Source organism: Temnothorax americanus, unplaced genomic scaffold (assembly GCF_048541705.1).
Source record: "Temnothorax americanus isolate GAGA-0224 unplaced genomic scaffold, ASM4854170v1 Scaffold10, whole genome shotgun sequence".
Lineage (NCBI taxonomy): Eukaryota > Metazoa > Arthropoda > Insecta > Hymenoptera > Formicidae > Temnothorax > Temnothorax americanus.
The window spans coordinates 3,808,439-3,831,300 of NW_027509231.1; the positions used below are offsets into that span (position 1 = coordinate 3,808,439).

The 22,862-nt window shown below is 38.0% G+C and overlaps 2 protein-coding genes across 5 annotated transcripts in view; one reads left to right on the plus strand and one right to left on the minus strand.

The window, feature by feature from the left end:
• LOC143900686 (uncharacterized) overlaps positions 1-22,862 on the plus strand; it is a 211,514-nt gene that overhangs the window by 39,275 nt on the left and 149,377 nt on the right. The window contains exon 3 of the mRNA XM_077412321.1: positions 21,832-21,870. Coding sequence (XP_077268447.1) covers positions 21,832-21,870 — 39 coding nt within the window. The remainder of the gene's footprint in view (positions 1-21,831; positions 21,871-22,862) is intronic.
• Positions 1-22,862, minus strand: part of LOC143900657 (uncharacterized) — a 180,714-nt gene that overhangs the window by 17,402 nt on the left and 140,450 nt on the right. For all 4 annotated transcript variants that reach the window (XM_077412284.1, XM_077412263.1, XM_077412271.1 and 1 more), the window contains exon 3: positions 19,306-19,450. In XM_077412284.1, the coding sequence (XP_077268410.1) occupies positions 19,306-19,450 (145 nt within the window). The remainder of the gene's footprint in view (positions 1-19,305; positions 19,451-22,862) is intronic.

Sequence of the window (22,862 nt, forward strand, 5' to 3'; positions counted from 1 at the left end):
TACACGCATTTAAGGTGGGAAACCACTGTGATGGCCGGAAAATATTCTATTTCCATGAATTTTTTTTGCAAGAAATAATAAATTTAATCAAATTGGTTTGTTATTTCTTTAAAATATAAAATACATATATTAAACATATTGTAAAAAAATATCATTGAAAATTATTAATATTTGCGCCTTCAGCGTGTGGTGCCGTGTACCTCCGCAAAAAAAGCTGGGCGGTCGCATAACTCGGTCAATTTTTATCGACGATTTTTTAAATTGGACAATTAGTTTTTGAATAACAATTTAAAAAATAGCAAAATTTTCGTCTAAATCTCGAATTTTTTTTTAGAACTGCGTCATTTTGTTATAAACATTCTGTTCAAATTTCAAGTCATTTGGATAAAAATTGACCGAGATATGCGACCGCCCAGCTTTTTTTGCGGAGGTACACACACGGCACCACGCACGCTGAAGGCGCAAATATTAATATTTTTTAATGATTTTGTTTTACAATATGTTTAATATATATATGTTAAAGAAATAACAAACCAATTTGATTAAATTTATTATTTCTCGCGAAAAAAATTCATGAAAATAGCATTTTTTTCCGGCCGTCACAGTGGTTTCCCCCCTTAAACGGAGCATAACAAATCTAAATTGCTTCGACTTATTACGTTATTGATAGCATAATGAACGAATGTTCGTGCACGCATTCAACGGCGCTTAAAGAACAAATTTAACCTTTAGAGGACGGGCATGCAAGTTTTTTCATGACTTTTTATGATTTTTATTTATAACTTCCATATATATGTGTTAAAATGGTGTACTACGAAAACTAAGCGCGTGGAGCCTAAAAATAGGCTTCCCGTCCTCTACAGGTTAATGAGATGTCTGATGAGATTGCGGGATGATATGATTCATTAGCTGGCGTGCAATTTGAATATCGGTCATCTGCCAGGTTACAGTCCATCGCGCTATTTAATATGAAAATTACTAGCAATCGAAATTCTGCTATCGCATCGCGGAGAAATTAGCCTCGACCAGCGGATATAAAAGCAACTGTTTGATTTAATTATAACGACGAGCTCGAATAAGATACACTCGATATAAAGGCATTCGCGCGCACGCGATTCAATTACGAGGATCACTCGAAACTTGAGTTCAGTATTAAGTTAATGGCTCCGATAAGTTTACTCTTTTGCTAAATGAAATCGTGAGTTTCAATAAACGTTTTGTACAACGAGCGCGCATACCGCAAACTGTAAATTAAAAGTACAAAATTACCTTTTTCAAAAAAGGTAAAAAAAGGGCGCCAAGTACACGCGTGGTTGTTACCTCAAAAAAAAACCCAAGTGGTAGTATCATTAATTTTATTCAAAAATAAATAAAATCTATTCTAACCTAGGTGGTAGTAGCTTTATTAATTTTTAAACAAAATTATTAAATTATAAAATAAAAATATTTAATTAAAATAAAATAAATAAATTTTTCTTGTAAAAAACTTGGCGCTGCTTTTTTAGAACCTTAAAAAAGCAGCGCCAAGTTTTTTACAAGAAAAATTTATTTATTTTATTTTAATTAAATATTTTTATTTTATAATTTAATAATTTTGTTTAAAAATTAATAAAGCTACTACCACCTAGGTTAGAATAGATTTTATTTATTTTTGAATAAAATTAATGATACTACCACTTGGGTTTTTTTTCGAGGTAACAACCACGCGTGTACTTGGCGCCCTTTTTTACCTTTTTTGAAAAAGGTAATTTTGTACTGATATCATGCGTTTTGTAGTGTTACGCATCCTCTTCTAAAAAGGGCATGTCATCTATACGATCTATCGAATCTGTCGAAATATTGTTGTCGCTTTTCCGCTTTTCTCGTCCTGCTGCCGAGAGAGAGAGAGATCATCCTATAAATACTAAATAAATTATATACATGTATAATATAAATATAAATAATTTTAATTACACACACACACACACACACACACACACACACACACACACACACACACACACACACACACACTACGTTTACGCGAACGTTACTTCTGTAGTAACTTACGATAATTCCTTCGCGTAAACGGGATTTTGTAGTAACTTACGATAATTTACTCCGCGTAAACGAGTGAATTATCGTAAGTTACTACAGAAGTAACACTCGCGTAAACGTAGTACACACATACACACACACACACTATCTGTCACGTATACTATGTTTACGCGAGCGTTTTACTTCCGTAGTAACTTATACGATAATTCCTCCACGTAAATGGAGATTCTGTAGCAACTTATGATAATTCATCCCGCGTAAACGAGTAATGCCGGGATTACGATGAATTTAACGTAACGGGACGCGACGGACGCGAAGTAACGTAACGTAAACTTAAAAAATTACGATCGCCGTAACGTGAAGCAGCGTGCATTTCAGAAATGATTTGACAGCTTGGTATGAATAGAAGGTTAAGATTAAGGTTATCTTTAAATTACGGCGATCGTAATTTCTTAAGTTCACGTTACGTTACTTCGCGTCCGTCGCGTCCCGTTACGTTAAATTCATCGTAATCCCGGCATAAATTATCGTAAGTTACTACAGAAGTAACGCTCGCGTAAACATACAGTTTGACAACTTTTACAAGGCAACATATACGTACGTGTTTGTACGATTTTGTAGATACACCTTCCCTCTTAAAGATATCTCGGCATCAGCTCTTTACGGTCAATACTTATATATATTTCACTATCTGTCACGACGCGGCAACGGTCACGACTATCACACACTTACACTTATCCTTTTCTAGGTTGTAAAAAACTGTCACGCACTGCGACAGTGCACGAGTGCACTCTCGTGTCAAAATGGGAAAGTGACACACCAGCCGCCATTTTTGTCCGACGTGGACGTTTCTTAAAAAAAAATTTTCCACATTTGGTCTTTGCATTGCAATATCTTCGCTCGTAGGGCACGTAACGAAAAAAAAAGACTCTTATTTATAAATCAAACCCCAAGCTATCGATCGAACCTACTTAGAAGTTGATCCGTTCACTCGTTATTGAGATCTCAAAATCTCGGATACTCGCAACTCATGCGTTCGCGTAAAAGAGTCACGGTGCGTCTCGCTTCGCGCGTACTTGGCGCGAGACACTACCGTGTCTCTTGATTGTTTGGTATCAGAACTCAATTTGCAAAAGAGCGCCGAAACTTATTGTTTGATATTTGCTTTCTTAATTGTTTGCAACAAAATAAAAAACAACGAACGAAATCAATTATTTCTCATAGATTGACTTTTGCGTCGAATCCTTATATAAATTCACTCTCTCATTAATATTAATATTGTGCAATTGTCAATTTCTATATTATAAAATTGATAGAATATGTATTTCGTTTTAATCTTGCGATAATATAGAATTAATGATCAAATATGAAATTGTTTCATGTTTAATAATAACGCTATTTCAAATATTTGATATTTACGCTTTAAAACAATTTTCAATCGCGCGGAAAGAGCATTTCTGACGCATTCCTGGACATCGAACCATCGTAATTCTTGAAGCATCTGGTCTAATTACGGTCCAAACGGTGGAATGCGAGTAATAACGAGCGATAAGTTTCACCGATCGTGAAAAAGCTCATGGTGGGCGGCGAAGACAGCGATTTTCCGCGTTCTCCCGCTAGCAATTATAACTCTTCGAGGCGAGGGCTTCTGGGATCGCAGAGAAGGTAATAAAAAGTAATAAAAGGATCGGCGACGATTCGAAAGGATAGGTTATGCGGCAAAAAGGCACACAGATTGCCATATGTAATTTTATGTAATTTAACGTTATTGAGATTCCTTCCTTTCTATCCGAACTTTCATGATTCGCTGCCATTTGCGGAGTTGTTATTAAAGTTCTGGCTAAAAGAGGGTCCGAGAATAACGCTTTTAGTATAGTAGGACAGTGAGGAACGATCGTTTCATTCGATAGGCATACATACAGAATTTTCATATAACATTCGGATGTAAAATAATTCCGCCCTTCACGCGCACGCGCGCGCGCGGTACCGAGAACACCGTTTAATATTATAATTATTGTAAATGCAATAATAACTACTGTGGCAATCGCTTTCGTACGTGACGCCAACGTGAGAGAGAAAACGAGAGGAAGGTGACAAGAACGACTGTAGGTATGGACACCCGCGACAGAGTCAATGTTTAACCTTTCGGATTGGCCAATCATTTAACGTTGGACGGTAGACATCGTATACGCTCAAATATGCTCAATATACCGATGAAATTAACAGTCGTGGCTAAGCAAACGGATGCGCAGTCACGCCGCACCGCTGATGTGCAGTAATACCAAGTGTTATGCACATTGACACGCGCGTGTACTCGCATTTGCACAAGGCTTATAGGCTCGACAGAGGTTCGCACATGCATATACTGAGAATGGGAATGCACGTGGTAGCTGCGAAATTTGCTCGCCTCCATTCCCATCATAGGGAACAGAAGGACACATAAAATTTTTATCGGTGAGCAAATAGTTTCAAGTGTTTTCTTGAAAAACAATTTTGCGTAAAATCTCTTATATGTAATTACAATTTTTAATCATTAATGCATTTAATTATTAACGTATATTCTATTTAAATCCAAAACTCGAAACACATCAAAAGAAATATGTAATTAAACATTAATGAAATTTTTCTGTAAGCGATATTTTTTATTATTTTCAAATTTATCTATTTGAAGATTATTCTGAATTATAAGCCGACTCTTGTAACAAATTTTGAAAATTTACAAATTAAATTGCCTGTATTTTATATCTACTTCTGCACTTGAATATCTGATAGACCGTGTGGGGGGAGAGCGTGAATGCGCTTGACGTGCAGAAATAAAAAAATACCGAATTAATTATATTATTAAATAAAGAGATAAAATATCAAAGGGGTAATTTCCGCATCGGGCTATTAAAACTAAAGCGAAATTCACCTGTCGCCTGCAAGGAGGACGGGAGGACTTCATTAAATTCTGTCGTGAGATATAACACTTGCACGCAAAAGCACGTGGAAATGGCACGCCAACTTATATCGAAAAAGATTTCTGTAATCTTTCAAGAGACATGCAATTTCGCAATCTGTGACGTATATACTTGCGATTTTGTTACTGCACGTAGATCATAAAAGATGAACGTATAGCTTTTACTCAAGTATGATGCTTATACAAACGTTTTATAAATATTGCAGTTTTGCAGGTTAAGAAGAATTCCTTTTGAATTTAAAGTACAACGTCTTAGTTTTTGAATTAAAAAGCAGACGTTTTAATATTGGATTGCAATTCTCATAGTTATACTTTTGTAAAAGTAAAGATATTCTAGATTTATAATGCAAATGATATTTTGCATTATGCTCTACATAGTCTACATTTCTCTCTCTCTCTCTCTCTCTCTCTCTCTCTCTCTCTCTCTCTCTCTCTCTCTCAGCGATGTTGTATTATCCAATATTCAATTCAATTTACTTCCTCTGGATGATTATGTCCCAAGCTTTTTACGGAGCTGCATTACGAATATTTTCGTGTTTTTCCAGCGCTGTTAGTAAGGGTGACATATTGTGGACGAGTCCGTTTGCGCATACTGTAAAATGCAAGCCGATTCTTTTTGCACTTTACGTGCAAACTTATTGTCATCGGGCTTGAAATAGAAAGTTGCATTGCGCGACATCGATGACACGATTGGGTTAAAAATGTGAAACTGCGAATAGACACTGTAACTCTCAATTCGAAAATAAACAACTATATTTAAATTGTCAAAAATTTAGCGTAAATATTATAAAATGTGAAATGCTTTGTAACAGTTGCTGGCGCGCGACTAGCATATTTTATTATTTAACGTTGTTTCATATAGATACGTGGAAGCCACAAACGCTATCATACATTTAGCAACTCTCAAACGATACATCATTGCAATATTTTTCAATATGCAATGGCTACAAGTGACTCTAAAAAGATATATACTAAACCTATGATTATTAGAATTTATGATTGTTACTCTGCGTTTAATTTTCGATTAATAACCCATAAACCCGATTAAGGTACGGCTTTATATTTATTGAAATAGGTAAAACGCGGTTTACTTATTAAAAATAAGAATTAAAATGAAAAATAGGAATTAAAGATGCGGCTTATCAATTATTATTATTCCGTCGCTACGTTCATAAAATAATTGTCATTCTTACATCAAATGAATCTCATCGCACTGAAAATATTGCACTGATCTAACTTGCACAGCTTTATATATATGCAAAGCGACTTTTCGATGCTTCGTGTACCTACTCTCCCTTAATTTGAACTGAAAACGCGCGGTTTTGTATGTACATCTGTAAAGGACCTTCTCTGGCCCTTCTGGTTTTTCTTTCCCTTCTGGATAAGAAGACCTTTCTGAGCCCCCTCCTCCCCCTTTGAAGAGAGTAAAGTAAAGAAGAATTTTTGGATTCCTTAAGCAATCATGTTAAATAATTTTTATCCTAATACAAATTAGTATCATATATATATTGGGAAATATCTATTCCAGATTAATTTAGATTGTGTAAGAGAAGGAGAAAGCGTCACTTCGCTTTTTTACGTTGCACCTTATTATCTCTCTCGTTTTGCTTCATATTTAATCTTATCCGCGTGACAAATCCGCTCGTAAAATCAAAGTCGGGGATCGCGTGAGGAGGGTTGTATGTTGCTGTTAAGCCGCAAACGACACACACTTTTGGCTTAATGATGCCGATGACGATGTTAACGACGATAATGACGATAATCCCAAGATCCCGTTACTACAAATAGCGGTGCGTTTCATTGAGATAGATGAGTCCGATTTTATGGCAATTTGTCTTTTACACGAAATGGCTCGGAAAATATTCGAAATGTGAAATTTTTAAAGAGAATGATAACATGCGTTACAGTTTTGGGGTACAATTTTATAAACATCGTACAAACTGACCATATGCGTAGTTGATTAAAAATTGACCGGAAAATAATGTGTGTTCCATCGCGCAGTAGTGGAGGTACATCTATACACCGTCGTAATACAATGGCATTATCTTTCAATCATTGCCCTATTTACATATGATTAACGCATGATGCTTTAAAAACTATTATAGCATTTTGTAAGCTCGATGACTTTGCGACACCAAATTTTACCCGTATACATAATGCATTAACTGCCTCAGCACGGAATTTTTTACTGGCAAAAAAATGTTTTAATAAATCACTTCGCCCGTTATAATCAACAAGGAAATAAATTGTCAGAAATTTATTCAAGTATAGCAAACGAACGTGATTGAAATGAAGCGTCCATGTAGAAATTCTTCAGTATCGAGCATTCTACAGCACATAACAGCAAGTCGTTTTAACATATAGCATAGTAAATTACTCTTGTGTGCATTCAATTAATTTTTATACAATATTTTTAACACATCGTTCAACACGTTTGTTATATTACATTTTTCTTTGTTGAAGTATTTATAATTATTGTTTATTTCTTTTGAAAAATTTTCTTTCATATTGTATGCTTGTTGAAAGCAAATTAGAAAAAATTATGAGATACTGACAATGGACGACTAAGCTCGTTCGTGTTCAAATGCATGCCTATTAATTTCGCAACGACGTGTAATCGCGCGTTCCATGGACGTAAAATCCATTCCGGTGGTGGATGCCGTTTGGGAGTCGGCGGTTTCGGATTACAAATACGCCTCGTCTCGTATCTCGCCGTTCTGCGCAACGAGCTTCGCTGGGGTGGTTCGCGTTACGGAAGCATCATGCAAATGCATAAACACGTTATTTGCTTATGCCGCTGGGGCGAAATTCTGGTTTGCGAAGGTTCGTGGGAGCGACAATAAAGGACGAGGAACAATAAGGGAGAGGAGAAAGAATCACAACAGTGACGTAACATTCCCAGAAAAAAAAGCTTGGATAATTAGATTACTTAAATTTCACTCATTTACGCATTTATAATCAAAGAAAAATTTCTAAAAAATATCAATTAATATCTATATTAAAATTGTCGTTTTTCGTAAATAATTTGTATATACATTTATATATTACAGTAAATCATTTCCCTTCCAATCAGAGTTAAAATATAGAATCTGCCTTAAATTAAATAAGAGTGTTTTGTTATCTGCATAGGGGCTATTATGAAGATTAATTAATAGAAAGTCAAATCAATATAATCACCAATAGCTCGAGTAATTGGCGTTTCCGCGAAACTAAGTAGTTATGTTCCTGAACCACTAAGAAACCACGACAAAGAAGGGTACATCAGGGGTAAGAGGGTGCCATAGAACATGAACGTGCGCAGAACGCACGTGTGCGTGTGCGAGTGTGTGGGAACCATCCGTATGGAAATCGGCTTCCTCCCGCCCTTCACATCCTAATTCCTCGTCCAATCTCGTGCACGATCACCTCAAGCAATGCGCGCATGCTCACGCGAGCGTGAATACAAGGGATGAGCACCCTCAAATGCACGCGCGGTTGCACCACACACGCACGTGCCCGCGGTGTTTATTTCGCCATCGTTTCCCTTCGACGTCACTAATTCCCTACCTTGATCCTATTACCACCATAAGAAGCGCACTATATATCGTAAACTTAGGTGTTGTCAAACGCTCTTCCTTTTACGAGCATTAAAACGCATCGTGAATTCTCAATCGAATGATCCCGAGGCATCTTGTAAATAGCATTAGCAAGACGCGAACTTGAACGGCAAGGTCGGGTGCATGGGATCGAACCTCTTAAGGTTCGAGAAGCTCGCGTGAAGAGCTCGCCTTAAAGGCGCGAGCGTGCTAATGAATTTCCTTTCCGTGCCGGTTGCCTCGAAATTGCTCGTTGCGTCGCCTATTACATCAGGCCGCTTCGTTAAAGTTCGCCACTATTATCAATCTCAAAACATGCAGTAATTAAGCCTTAATATGACAACATTAATTAGCGATTTTACAATTCTCTATATATATTTTTATATGAAATAAAACCTAATAAAAGAAGAGAGAGTCGTATTACATTATAGAGAGAATCAACTTTTTGTGTTTATAAGATCTTATAATATTTTCTATGATTATTTGTTTATTTGATTTTTTTTACGTGGCGGGAAAAACGATGTGACGCAACATGGTCACTATCACGATTTTACTATATCTTTTTATACTGCTGTTTTACGATTACTACTTTTTAATGATTCTCAAATCTGATTCGGCTCGGCGCACAGTTTTCGATTTATGCATTTCTCGCGTAAATTCTCGCTCGTCAGGTATGGTACCTATATATGTCGTTACACTTGGTAAATCTCGCTATAAAACGCTCGAGCTTTAAGAGGCAGCTCTCGTGAGGTAAAATTCTTCGAGTCGGCTCACTCATTTTCTCGGCCGTTGTCTCGAAGATGGCGCTTATAAAACTGTCACTTGCGAACCAAGGGTGTCGTTGCGAGAAAACGTAAATATTACACGAATCGCTTTCGCGGAAACGCTTGGAGAAACAATGCGGAATGGCTCTCAGAAGGGCGGGCAAAAGTCAATATCGTAGTTGGGTGCAGTCGTAAAAGGGAGGAGGAAGAAAGAGAGCCTCCGTTTCAAGTGAATCGCGTACTTTTCTCCACGAAGAAGCAGGCCATATAGCTTTAGCCGGGGTCCCGCATAAACCTGTGCGCGAGCCGGCTTCATTCATAAAATGCATCGCGTGTCTGTAACGTTACATGTGATAGGGCGCTCCCGGTGCAACGAATTGCGAGGTGCAACAACCGTGAACCGGCCGACAGTCCGGGGGTTAATGTCCGCGGATGATTGAACGTGTCTGACATCTCTTGCGCTTCCACGCTTGCGTCTAAAATAAAGGGCGTGTCAAACGCAGGCTTTATCGTTCCGAGAGAGCATTTGCATTTAATTAGCATTAGGCATCTATGCATAAATAATAATTCAGGATTAATTGCAGTGAGTGATTAGTTCTCGGCGTATAATGTTGATGTATGTGAACTTAATTTATTACTATCGTCATAGAAAATTTAACATATTATATATAAATGTGTGCAATTGAATTTACTTTTTATATAAATTTAATACTCACTTTTTTTTCAATGGTTTGCAATTTTTGCGGATATAATTTTATGTAACGGCGATTTCTCTCGAAAAAAGAATAATAGATCTGGAGTAAAGAATTGCGGATTCTATCTTTAGTGTCTTTCGAAAATGTATAATTAAAGTAGGATACGATAGGTTAATAAGAGTACCTTCATTACTTTGATGGCGTAGAACAGTTTCAAACAGAAGGGTTAATCTACGAGACAATCACGTAGCGCCATAATGATTGTCTCCGTATCGTCAATCTGTTCTATCCGTAATGGAAATGTCTACAAGCCGCACAGCTTCGTGTGTATATTTTATGTCAGTGTCGTGCATGAGATGAACCCGGGATTGACTTTAATGTGTGGATTAAGGCGGGCGAACCTAAAATCCTGCGGATAATCCTACCGGGACACAGTCAATTAAATCGAAGTGAGGACCGGTAAAGCTAAGGATCTTCATCGGGATCCTTGGAATCGCTCTTCCGAATTTGATGCGCTTTACGCGCCTGACCGGTGCGTGATTTCGTTTCGTTTCATGGCACCCGCCGCACATTCCGACAATATATTTATTGTCAAAACAAAAAAGAAATTACCCTTTTTCCATCGGATTGATTCGTTCTATACGAACCCTGAGCACACAGACCTTTTCAAAGCCACTGGACCGAGTGCTTTTGCTTTACCCCGCGAAAATAAACGCGAACGAGGTTTTATGTAGATATTATACATGGATTTTAAAGGTATTAACGGTTTCAAGCGCAATTTATATACAGATTGTCCAGTCGATACACATTTTCGCGAAATAAAATACTGCAAGGAAAGTATATATTTTTATTTTCCATGTATCAATTCAATTCGAGATGAAACAACGATATGCGCGTCGCTGTCAATGGATCAAATCCTTTCATCCAGAAATACGCTAAATCGTGTTTGTATAAATTTACGAATGGATGGAAGTATTAATTTTATATGTTTTGCGCTGAAGTGATAACTTTTATGTCTTAATTAACGAAAACAGAGGTAATTAGTTAACTGATTGTTAAAATCAGAAGAGAAGTATATATGTCACAAATTTTGAAAGTAAATGCCTTTTTCTCAAAATAATAGCTTCTATTTTGTAGCCATCCTATTTTTCTTTATAATTTTGCTGATTTTATTTTATATGATTTTGCTGATTTTATATTAAAAAGAGAAATTATAGATGAAGCTTTTAGTAGAATTAAATGTTATTAAAATTACTAGAAATAACTAAAGAACTAGAAATTAAAGAAACGGTAAGACAATATAGTATCGCTATTAATTTTGGTGAAAATATTCGTATTTATTTATATTGAAAAGATTAATGAAAGGAGAAATATCGGTGGAATTTATTAATGCAAAAATATAATTAAATCTATTTTATATTACTATAAATTGAAAATATGGTATATATGTTTAATAATCGTTTGCGCATACTTTGATGCTTCATTCTACTAACATAAACAACGATTCGTCTTTTCAATATCAGTGCACTTGTAAAGCGCGGAATGGTGGAGTGTATCGTTGATTAAATTTCATCGGTGGTTCGCCCTACATATCGTCCATTTCGGCGAAGTTTTGCCGAATGACAAAACTTTTCGTGCACATGCACTAGACGCGACATATTACTATGCGCATTCATCCCCCGTATACCGCGTTGGCAACCAACACCACTAAGGTCTCGCCGGTTATTACACGAAGCTGGTTATTGCGCAATTTGCTGGAATCAAGTTTGGGAAATCATCGTCTCATTTGCAAACGGGTACATACCGTGAACGATGCGCTTCCCAATTGAGATGAGAAGATACGATTGAGATTGCCTCTTTCAAATTTCTGCAGTAATATTCAGCTTTGATGAAGAATAATGAGTTAAATATTTTGAGAGATGTAATTACATCGCTTAAAATTACGTATAATCTTTTTTCAAGAGAGGAACAAATTTATACATTTTTTATTTATACTGTTTATTTTTCTTTAATCTTTATAATAATGAATACAATGAATTATAGTATATAACATCTATAAATTAAAAAAATCATAGAATATTTAAAATGAACACAAAGCGAAAGAAGTGAAGATTTTCATTTCGTAATTACTAACTTTTAAAAATAACTTTTCTTTTAACTTGAAACAAGATTTCGCGCAAATTTCTTTTGCAACTTTCTCGAGAAAAATCGCTCGGACGTTAAGTCGAAGCTGTGCGTGCTTACAAAAGCTCTTCGAAATTGGTATTTCTCCGAGTTGGTCACGCTATCACTGGCTACTAACAAAAATTGCATGAATTGAAACGGAAATACAGAAGTATTGAATTTAAAGAAATATACGGACGTTACAGCAAACGAATGATTTATTACACTATTATTATCTTACTAATTAAAAATATAACTTTAGATTGTCTCTTTCGCGATTTGTACGCATATAGCGACTATACAGCTGAGACTTATACAATGGAGATTTTTACCTAAAAAGAATCAATAACTAGCAAGTAGATTAGAGATACAAATTCAACGTTATCGATGAAGCTTTCGTTTATATATAACTCAGCTGTACGTGCCTCTGAATATTCGTTGAATTCTGGCTATAATTCTGAGCCGAAGGCAAAATCTGGAAGCCGAGGATATCGACACGTCCATTCCGTGAAACGAGAAGATTGCCGGGTAAAGTGAAACTGCCGGTGATTGTAGGGAATTATCCTACGAGCGCGTGCGTGAATAAAAGTAGAAAATAAGGCACCTTTGGCGCAAAAGATAGATAATAATGTCTTTATTCTAGCCCCAATCGCCTGTCGATACCTATACACCGCACTGATAAGACAGTAGGTACTTCAACCCCAAAAATATATTTCTCTTATATCAAAATATTACTACATTAGAATGGCAAACACTTTTCTTTTAATTTTATAAATTTTATTTTAAACTCAGTAATTCTCTATAGGCCTAGGCTTATGAAATTTTTTGAAATCCTAAAAGGAATTCTTTGAAGAAAAACAGAGCTGTATAAATATATAATTGATAATCTTACCATTTGACTTTTTATTTAAAATTAATCTATTGATTTTTATTTATATTAAGATTATTTTATGACAATTTTTTTATATTATCGGTTGATGATCAATATCTATAGTATATTGAATAAAAAAAAAGTTATTATATATATATTTTAATACGAAGGGACAAAAGGGCAAGAATATTATATCGATGTTGGACCCATTTTGACCATCGCTGTCTTCCGACGATAACTCTTGACTTCCGGCCGCGGTATACGTACGGTCGGGCGGAAGAGATTGATACGGCGACGCGTTCTCCATCCGCGGTTCGAATCACATGCAGGGACGCATCCGGACGCGACGGACAAAAACGACGCGGGCGGCGAGTGATATTGAAAGAAGGAAAACGAATGCTTTTGAGGGGGTGTCGGCGCATCGAAATCGATATGCGAATGCTACCCGATGTCGGCAAAAGTCGGGGAAGATTGAAAGTGCGTCCGCGCACTACGGCGGCAAGAATTGAATCCGTCGAGCAAAAAAAAGGAAGGACGGCGGAAAGCGAGAGCGCGCGGCGTAAGACTCCCGACGAGAATGAGAGACGGGGGTGAGAGGGTTTAGGAAAGGCACACGGACGAGATGGAAGAAAATGGAGGCACTCGGAGGAAGTCGTGCGCGATGGCGCATGAATCATCCTTCCGATCGAGATCGCGAAGAAAAAGAGACCCCCTCTTTCCTGCTGACTGCCGTAATGTCGCGCGCCAGAGAGATGAAGTTATTAATTCCCGCTATTGCACTCTTTACCCGTATTTTTCATCCCCGCGTCGCACATCCACAGAACGCGAACGATAAAACAAACGCGCGAATCTTTGAAATAAAAATCTCTTCTGCGTCGAGTTTCCCGATATCGCGCGAGATTCTAAAAATAAGAAATCAGACACTTTTTATATATATATACTCTTTATTCCCAGATGTGTGTGAAACTTGCCTTGCCAACCTTTCCTGATGTACGTAACTTGCGCGCAGTTAACATCGCACATGTCATTTCGCCGTATATATGTTATCGCGAAAGCGACATATTGTTCGTGCCGACAGACACATGTAACTGCCGCCCCGAGTCCCCTGCGATGAAAGTTAAGGGAGAAATCGCTGAGGACGCGCGCGGCTAACTATTCGAGATTGAGAGACTTGGCGACAAGGTACTTAAGTGTCTCGCTGGATTACACGCTCGCGGTGCTGACAGCAGTGCCTTATACGCGTGAAGACACGTTCCGGAATGTTTGAGAGTAAAGTATCCCCGCGCGCGATTTCCAGACGGTTTGGTGTTTCTCTGCGCGTTATAAATGTTATTTTTTACCGTCGCGTTCAGATATTTACAACCGCGATGCTCGACGCCGACAGATATCTGTCGTGCAGATGTGTGTCTCCTTTAACAGACGCGAAGTCGTTTTCTTGCTTCGCTTCGAGATATTTTGCCTTCCTCGCTGCCTTGATTTCCGATATTTATTTAGCGGAATTCTTCGTTATGAGAATTCTGCTTGGTGAAACATCTCACGATGTCACAATTTATATACGCTTTTCTTGAAACGACTGTTTTTTTTTTTGCGCGAATATAAATAATTTAATACGTTTCCATCGCACGTGCAATTTGTGCATTCGCAATCGATATATCGTTCAAAACAATTAATCGTTAGAAATATGTCAACATTTCTCTGCTCTTGTCCTATTTCGAGACTCGAACATGAAAATATGCACGAGATCTCAATTAATCCGAACTCCGCTTCCCGATGAATAAACGCTGAATCGATAGTTCTTTCCCCGAATAACTATAATTCACTGTGCTAAACGTGAAACAGACGGACGAAATTCGGAAGGACAGAATGTGAGGGAACACGACGGGCTTGAAAATCTGTCGCCCAGACAATGCCCGCGGGGGTTTCCTCGATTGCGGTTGGCACTCTTCGACCGCATCGAACGGAATCCGTATGGTGGGTGCCCGCCGCCGCGCGCGATCATCCTCGTTCCAATTTATCAGCGCGCGCGTGATAACCCTCGCAGGGATTTCGCTGTTCGATCGGAAGAAATTCTCGGGCCGGCGCGTGAGCCAATTAATTACTCGTCGATCATGAAATTCCAGATGTTGTGAGATCCGAGTCATCGCCGGCAACCGTAATTGACTTGTCAGTTATTTGATTACATCCCTTTATTCGCGCGCTGATCAAACCTGCTTTTCTGCCCTGTATCTCCTTTCGTTTCCCAAAGTGAAATGATATTGTTTTAAACGGAATTGTTTCCAAAAATGCAGACTCTCTTTTCTTTCTTAATATCTTTCTCGAATAGTAAAATGTTATTGGGTCTGTATATATAGCTACTATCTTCTAAACTGACTTATATAATTAAGCAGAGATAAGAATATTTTTGTATTTTAAGTTAAAGTACCATTTTGATATCTCACGTAATATTTGAGAAGAGTAGGAAAATATGTATATGTATATATTCTTACTATAGTGCTATATCACGATAGAATATGCTGATCCGAGAGATAATTCAGCGAAAAAAAAAGTTGAGATAAAGGGGGCACATCACGCGCCTGAACGAGATATAAATCTGCGAGAGTAGAAGGGCCATATAACGTCACGTCGAAATGTCGCGTTTTTGCAACGAAGCCGAGAAAACGGATTGCCCATAAAATGTATTTCCTGTCAATCCGCGCGTCGCTCATCGAGAGTCCTTCCTCCCACAGCGAGCCGCGGGATTCGTATAGCTATATGTATCTTCATTGCATCCGCGACATACGTTGAGCCGCCTCGTCGTCCATCAATTAATCACGCGAGGTAATTAGCGTCGGGCAAAAAGGAAAGAGCATATCGCGGTCACGCAATAATTATTGTAGCGAGCCTCGAATGTTCGCGTTTGCCAGGTCGCTTCGAACACGAATATACGAAGGGGATGCGGTAGCGCATTAAAAGGGATGCACTGACGTGAAGAGGTAACTGAGGGATGAACGCGCGACACCACCCCCAGTGGCCGCTCTCGCGGTTCACATTCTGCATAATTACGGCAAATTGGTGCGACGTTACCGTGATATCGCTGAACCGTAATAACTTGCGCTCGATAACGAGCGCGTGTTTAGCTATGCGAGAATCCTGCGACAACGGCTGTTGAGATCGTTTGCTTTCAACGTGTCCACTAGCGATTGATTTTGATTCGACCTGATCGTGAAGCGTGGCTATTAGGGAGAATTGTAGGATATTCTTATTCTAGTTTCTTAGCGATCGGTTAATGAATTTCACATTTCGCGATGCGATAATTTATTTATTAAAATGACTTTAACAAAGTGTGGATATAATATTTCCGGACAATTTCGGTATATCCGCACTTAACAGAAATGAGAACTGCGGCAAACAAGATATCTTGCCTCACGAAACACTTGCTTGGCACGGCTGCCCTGGCAAAAGCATTAACTGTAATAAATAACTCGCGTCGGGAAATTGCGAGACTATTCCGCGTTGTAGATATTGCGAAAGTTGTTGTGAACAATAAAGTTAACAATCTTTTCGGGATCTATGCTTTTTAATCTAGCGATACCTAGAGATTTCGCGTCCTATGTTTAGTTCCGAACTAACTTATATTAACTCTCTCGGATTATCCTTGAAGTGCCCCTTATAACCGCCGGAAGATTACAACTTGAGGAAATTGTTCGGCAGACGAGAGCTAAAGTTCGACACCTGTCGAGTCCCGAGACTGGATATAGCTACTTTGCCGAGACTCTCAAGTCATCTTGGATGTGGATCTCAAGTGTGAAATGACGAAGTCTCGTATAGTGCTTAAGATTAACGCTTCCTCTATACTCGCTATTATTGCCACACGCGTGTTGTATCGTCACATTGAATTATTGTCGGACGTCCTTGTATGGTTTTTTTGACAGAATAAATTGAAAGATATACAACTCCTATTTAATAATTATTCAATTAAGTGAAACTATCGAACATCAAATTTTTTCTGTACAAATTATTATATAAAGATTGGCAGGGAGTATGTGCGAAACTAAAAAATTTAAATTCTTTCTTAAAACGTGTAGAAAATAATAACGTCTACATTTTTGATATCTTGCTTGCATTTATTGACGTGACATTTTATTATAGAAAAACTAACAATTAGTGTAGTAAATAGATTTAACACATAATATATATATTGCGTATAAAACGTTGCATGTGTAACAATACGTTATTAGTTTTACATTAAACTGCACTTTAGTGACGCAGCGTTTTGTAATCAAAAGAGCCGCGAAATGGCGTCGAGATTGGAGTAGCGCCTATGCATTTTATCAGGATTCCGGCGTGGAAGTATAAAAATATAGCGGTTACATTTGTCCCCCGGTGCTCGTTTCTCAGGGACCTTATTACATGGAAATATTACGTCGGGAGTCTCACGAGCGCGGGGAGCGAGATAACGATTCGCGAGGAGCGACGTGGCACGCTTTTTCCTCAGTATTAGACAGCCGAGGTGGGAGCACTTCATTTCAATGTTCCCCGTATTATTAACGGTCTTTTGTCGGCTTCGGAAGGTCCGCTCGGCAAAATCGCCGACGAAGCGACGAGAGCGGCATTTATCGGCGTCGCGAGCCGACGCGATTCGCATCTCGCGTCTACATAATGAAAAATTGCGCGAACGAACGAACAAGATCAGTCTTCATTAACACGTCCGACGTCATGGGTGCGAGATTCGTGACTGGCGTTACGTTACTTACACGTCGCGCCGCGATGTAGGTCACGAACTACAAACCGGCGGCGGAATAAAACGAATTGAAATTCGCTTGCTAACGCACCGTCACGCTTCTGTTGTAGTCGCGAAAACTCTTGCAACGGCGCGATCGGTCAATCGTGAATCGAATCGTCGAATCAAAATTTCGTACCAACGTCGAACCGCGCGACGCGTCAATAACGACGTCACTTACTGTGTCACCACCTATTTCAATTACAAATTTTATTCAATATTTATCCGCAAACTTTCCGCAACGTTGCGGATCCACGTTGTTAAATGTAAAACGGTCTCCGGACGCTTGTTTCGCCAAACTAGTATAAAACTTGGGAAATGGTTCGTTAAACTGGCCGATTATGCGCGTTGTTTGTCTTGCGCGAGTTTTACGAAGCTTACGACTCTATGACAAAAACACAGATATAGTTTTTGAGATTGTAATAAAGGCCTAATTAAATCCACTTGCAAAACGTTAGTGATCTTTGAGAGAAACAAGAAACATTGTCGATAAATTTTTCTATTCTTCTTTTTTTATAAGAAAATTATTTTTATGCGAGAAAAATAAAGTAAATACTTTTAAAAGTTATAATTTTTAACCACAATCTAAAAATTGAAAACTGACCTTTACCTTAATTTAATCTCTTCTACATATTGAAAATTGATACAAAATGAAATTCAGTCAGAAAATAGAACCATTTTTTTCTTATAATGCTTGAAATAAAAATGCTCTCTTTCCTGAAGCTCGCTTTTAGATATGTGAAATTATGTATAGATTTCCAATGTTAATTGAGGTTCATCGCGCGGTTAAGCGACTGCATTTTGAAATCGTGCATTAAACGTGGTCGCTGGAAAATACGATTTCGGGGACGGAGAAGAATTGACACGGCGCGTTAAAGAAGCTGGATTTGAAAGGCAAATTTAATAGCTTGAGAGCTAATGAATAAAAGCGATTGAATGATAAACTTAGATCTCGAGTCGGCCGCGGTGACCGCGGCGCGATACAATTGGAAGACAGATTAAAGAACCTGTGAAGCATAAAAACGACCGCGGGAGAAAAGAATGGAAATTGCGAAAAGACTTCGACGTTTCTATTTTCAGAGCAGCATACTCGGAAATATGTTTTTCAAGTACCGGGAGTTGCATCCTCCAGCGAATAAAGCTTAAAATAGACTAATTGCATAAATGCAAGAATTACTTTGTCAAATTGAACAATACAGGGAGGGATTTTTACGCGCCAGATATATCTTGCAAAAAATGTAAGAGATTAATGTACATATTTTCGCACGCAATGCCACTTTTGAGCATTGATATCAGAGAAGTGCGTGGTACAAGGTACAATATAACACAATACACTCTCTTGTATTACACGCATCGAAAAATTACAATTTGTTTCGAGTTTCGAGTTTCCCGTTCGCATTCGCGATCTGCATTTCTGCGTGTCAGCGAGTCGATATTGGCCCGCGAATAAGTTGGAAATGGTTCGCATCGACAAATACTCACTCGGATCCTTGACGGCCGTGATGACGAGGCGGAAGCCATTCGAGTTGGTGCCCCAGGCGTCGGTGACGTATTTCAACGTCACGAAGTTTGTGCGCGTGTAAATCGCGCCCACGGTCTGCTTCGTGTTTCTGCAGGATAGGTCTGCCTGGAAACAAAAGAAAATTGCGTTCGTCGAGTACGTGCCACTTGAAGGGAAGAAGGGGAGGGAGGGAGGAGGAGGAGGGTGGCTTTTTTGCAGACGCTCGTGCTAACGATGCAAATGTCGCGAGCGTGATATCGAACGAACATGGGGCGGGCGACGTGGCGCTTGATTTGCGCGCGGATATAGTTTTATATCACAATGGACTAAAAGTCCCAATCGATCCTGTTCGTGGAACGTCACGGGCAATGTGATTTATGTTACTGCACATCTGCGAGAGAAATAAAGTAAATTTGACATGAAAACTTTGCGCACTTGAAATCTTCAATATTATTGATATTTTAATCCTCGATTTGCAGAGATTACGTTTCATCTCTTCTTTAATTCGCGTGTATATCTCTCGTTTGTGTTTTCCCCGATAAGTTCACTTTTATCGTTACATTTTTATTCGCTGTATACGAGTATTATTGAGAAAAGATAGCCTTCTTAAATTTCTTGCATATAGCTTTAAAGGCATGGAAGAAAAATGAGGAATGTGGCTTCATATTGCCTGTAATATTACCGCCGCGGTATTACCAAGAATAATAAAAATGTTCTCTTTTACATGTCGTTAACTGTTCCCTTGCACTTTATGAATCAGGCCGCAATGATAAAGGGACCGTAATTTCGTGCAGCAAAAGTCATGAATGGCAGCTTATAAAAGACCGCGTAAACGTCAAATAACGTTGTTTCCCGAGATGGCGGGCACTTTTAATAAAGCGGCTATCCGCGCACGCGGTGCGCAAATCTGCTCTTTTTTTTAGAACTTTATGTCGAGGCATTTGTAAGCCGGCTTAAAGCGCATGCAGCTTGACGCAAAACAAAAATAACGTATCCGAGTAGATAATCCTGAAATATACGAGTCGTATAGATATCAATTCAAGCAGCAGCAACGAGACCGTACTCGGTGAGCGAGAAATTTATTCGTAGATTTGCAACGCGGTATCTCGCTCGTTTGCCTCGAGACACGAGCATCGTAACACTTGTTGCACCCCCACGACGAACGCGAAAGAAACCGGAAATAAACGGCTGCACGAAGACAAAAAAAATGCGGTCGATAGCGCCAGGTATCGATTATTTTGTGCGGCGACAATTTTTTTTAGATTTTCAGTTGCTTAAGCGTTGTTACATTGGCTGTCTTTTGTGCGCGAAAATGTCGAGCCAAAGTGGTTTCGATGAAATTGACTTTATCACGTGATACATTTATCCATCATGACGCGAACGATTCTTATATAAATTCAATTTTTTAGAACTTTAGTTGCTGAAGCAACTAAAATCTTTTTATTGGCCACGTTCGCGGAATATCATCAAAAGTCAAGTTACGCGCAGAGAGAGAACGCAGAGCTGCCACGATAACTAAATGTAAACGTTTATTGCTTTATCGAGAAAGAAATTTGCAAGCCTTGTATTTTCCAGCGTTCGCGTTTTATTTAGAAATCAAATATCTGCGCGGCGGCGCGGCGAGTAAGTTTTATTCGCTAACAAGCATCGCGATCGCGTAAAACATGCAATTTATCGCGCCGACCTTATCTGGTATCGCGAAAATCGTAATTCCGTGCAGCGGAAAATTCAGAGAGGAAGAGAAAGAAGGAGTTTTATGATGATAACAGTTTAAATTACATTCCGCACATGCGCTTCCGCATAAACAACTTTTATTGAGATTTTAACTTTGTTGCGCTTGTAGTACGCGACGAACGGATAAGCGTCAGTCTTACTACTGCATTTCTGGTTCGAACGGACCGTAAATGCAACCTTTTTTTTTCTTTTTTTTCTTTTTATCAGGCGCTTCATTGTCGCAAAATATTATTGAATCTATCCGCAAGCTGTTTAATAACTGTCTTCTTCCCGTTCCAATTAGCGTGAACGAGAGATTGAATTTTGCCAGAGATAATCTGCATTTAATTATCCCTTCTCTCGATCATTAGCTCTTCCATCCTTCCATCCTTTTCTTCGTTTTCTGCACGTCATCTCTTTCTCCCATCTCCCATATGGCGAAAACAACAACGCAATTTCTGCGTATCAGATGAACGGAAATAATTAGCACGTTGGATGAAATTTCGAGCGCGCGCATTAAGAATACAAGCAGGATATGTGTAGAATTTCGAAAATACGAACTTTCCATCCACGTTTAACTTTACTTGCGATTCTTGTTAAAATTAATACTTATTAATATATAACAATATTGGAGTGTATAATAATATTTGCACGAAATTTATAAATATGCAATAATGTATATTATTTTATTCGCGCACTTTGAAATTTATATTAGAAAATAAAAAATTCACGTTGATGGAAAATAATTTTCTATAATCAACATGTAGTAATTGCAATTTTTATCATTATTTCAGAACCATGACAAATGAAACCGAACAAGGATCGCCGTTTCAGTGAGTTATTTCATAATATTGAAAATATCGTCGGTGCAATGTCAAAATCGTATAACTGCAAAAATTTTGTGCATTTTTTTAAATATATTTGCCTATATTTTTCAAGTCGTATATAACAAAATCAAATTTGTCAGCTTTCATTTCAAATTTTAAAATTTTTAAAATACTAAAATAATTCTAAAATATACGAAACTACTTTTTTCAATTTAAAGCAATCTCCTAAAGCAATTTTTCTGAAGTCGCTGAAACTTACAATTAGTTCTTTAGTTGCAAATTTTTCAAAACCATGATTTTGACACATATCTTCGATAATATTGTATAAATATTCGAAATATCATTCTTATAATAATATATGATTGTGACAATGTGATTCTTTCACACATATTGGCGCAATACGCATTTACACAAACGAATAGAATTAATATTATACAATTTATACCGCAAATGCATAAATATTGCTTATAATAATTTTTTATTTATAATTTAAATCCCACTAATTGCAACAATGCATTTTTCGCGTGATATACAAAGTAATTTAAGATAAGCTGATCGTTAAATATTATTCGACGTTAAGCCATGAAGGGCAGCATATCGTGCTTGTGCAATGTATTAGGAGATAACACGAAATGAGGAAAAAGAAATAAAAGTAAAATAACACGTTCTCGAAAAATAAAAAGGTAACTGCTCGAGAAACTAGGTCGCCGAGAATAAAGTTACGGAATAAAGTCTATACAGTTATGTAAGGACATAAACTTTGCCGGTCGCTAATAATAGAGAAAATTGATAAAATCACGAGACAATAGCGTCAATTTACGACATAGATTTTATACCGTTGCCATTTACGAACATGAGTTATCATTTCTCTTGTATTTTGCACTTGAATACTTATATGCATTTTGATATATTGAAATATTCCGCATGAACAACTGGCGCGCATATTCGGAAACGTGACCATAATATGCCAAATCCCATTTTACTCGCCAAATTGTTAT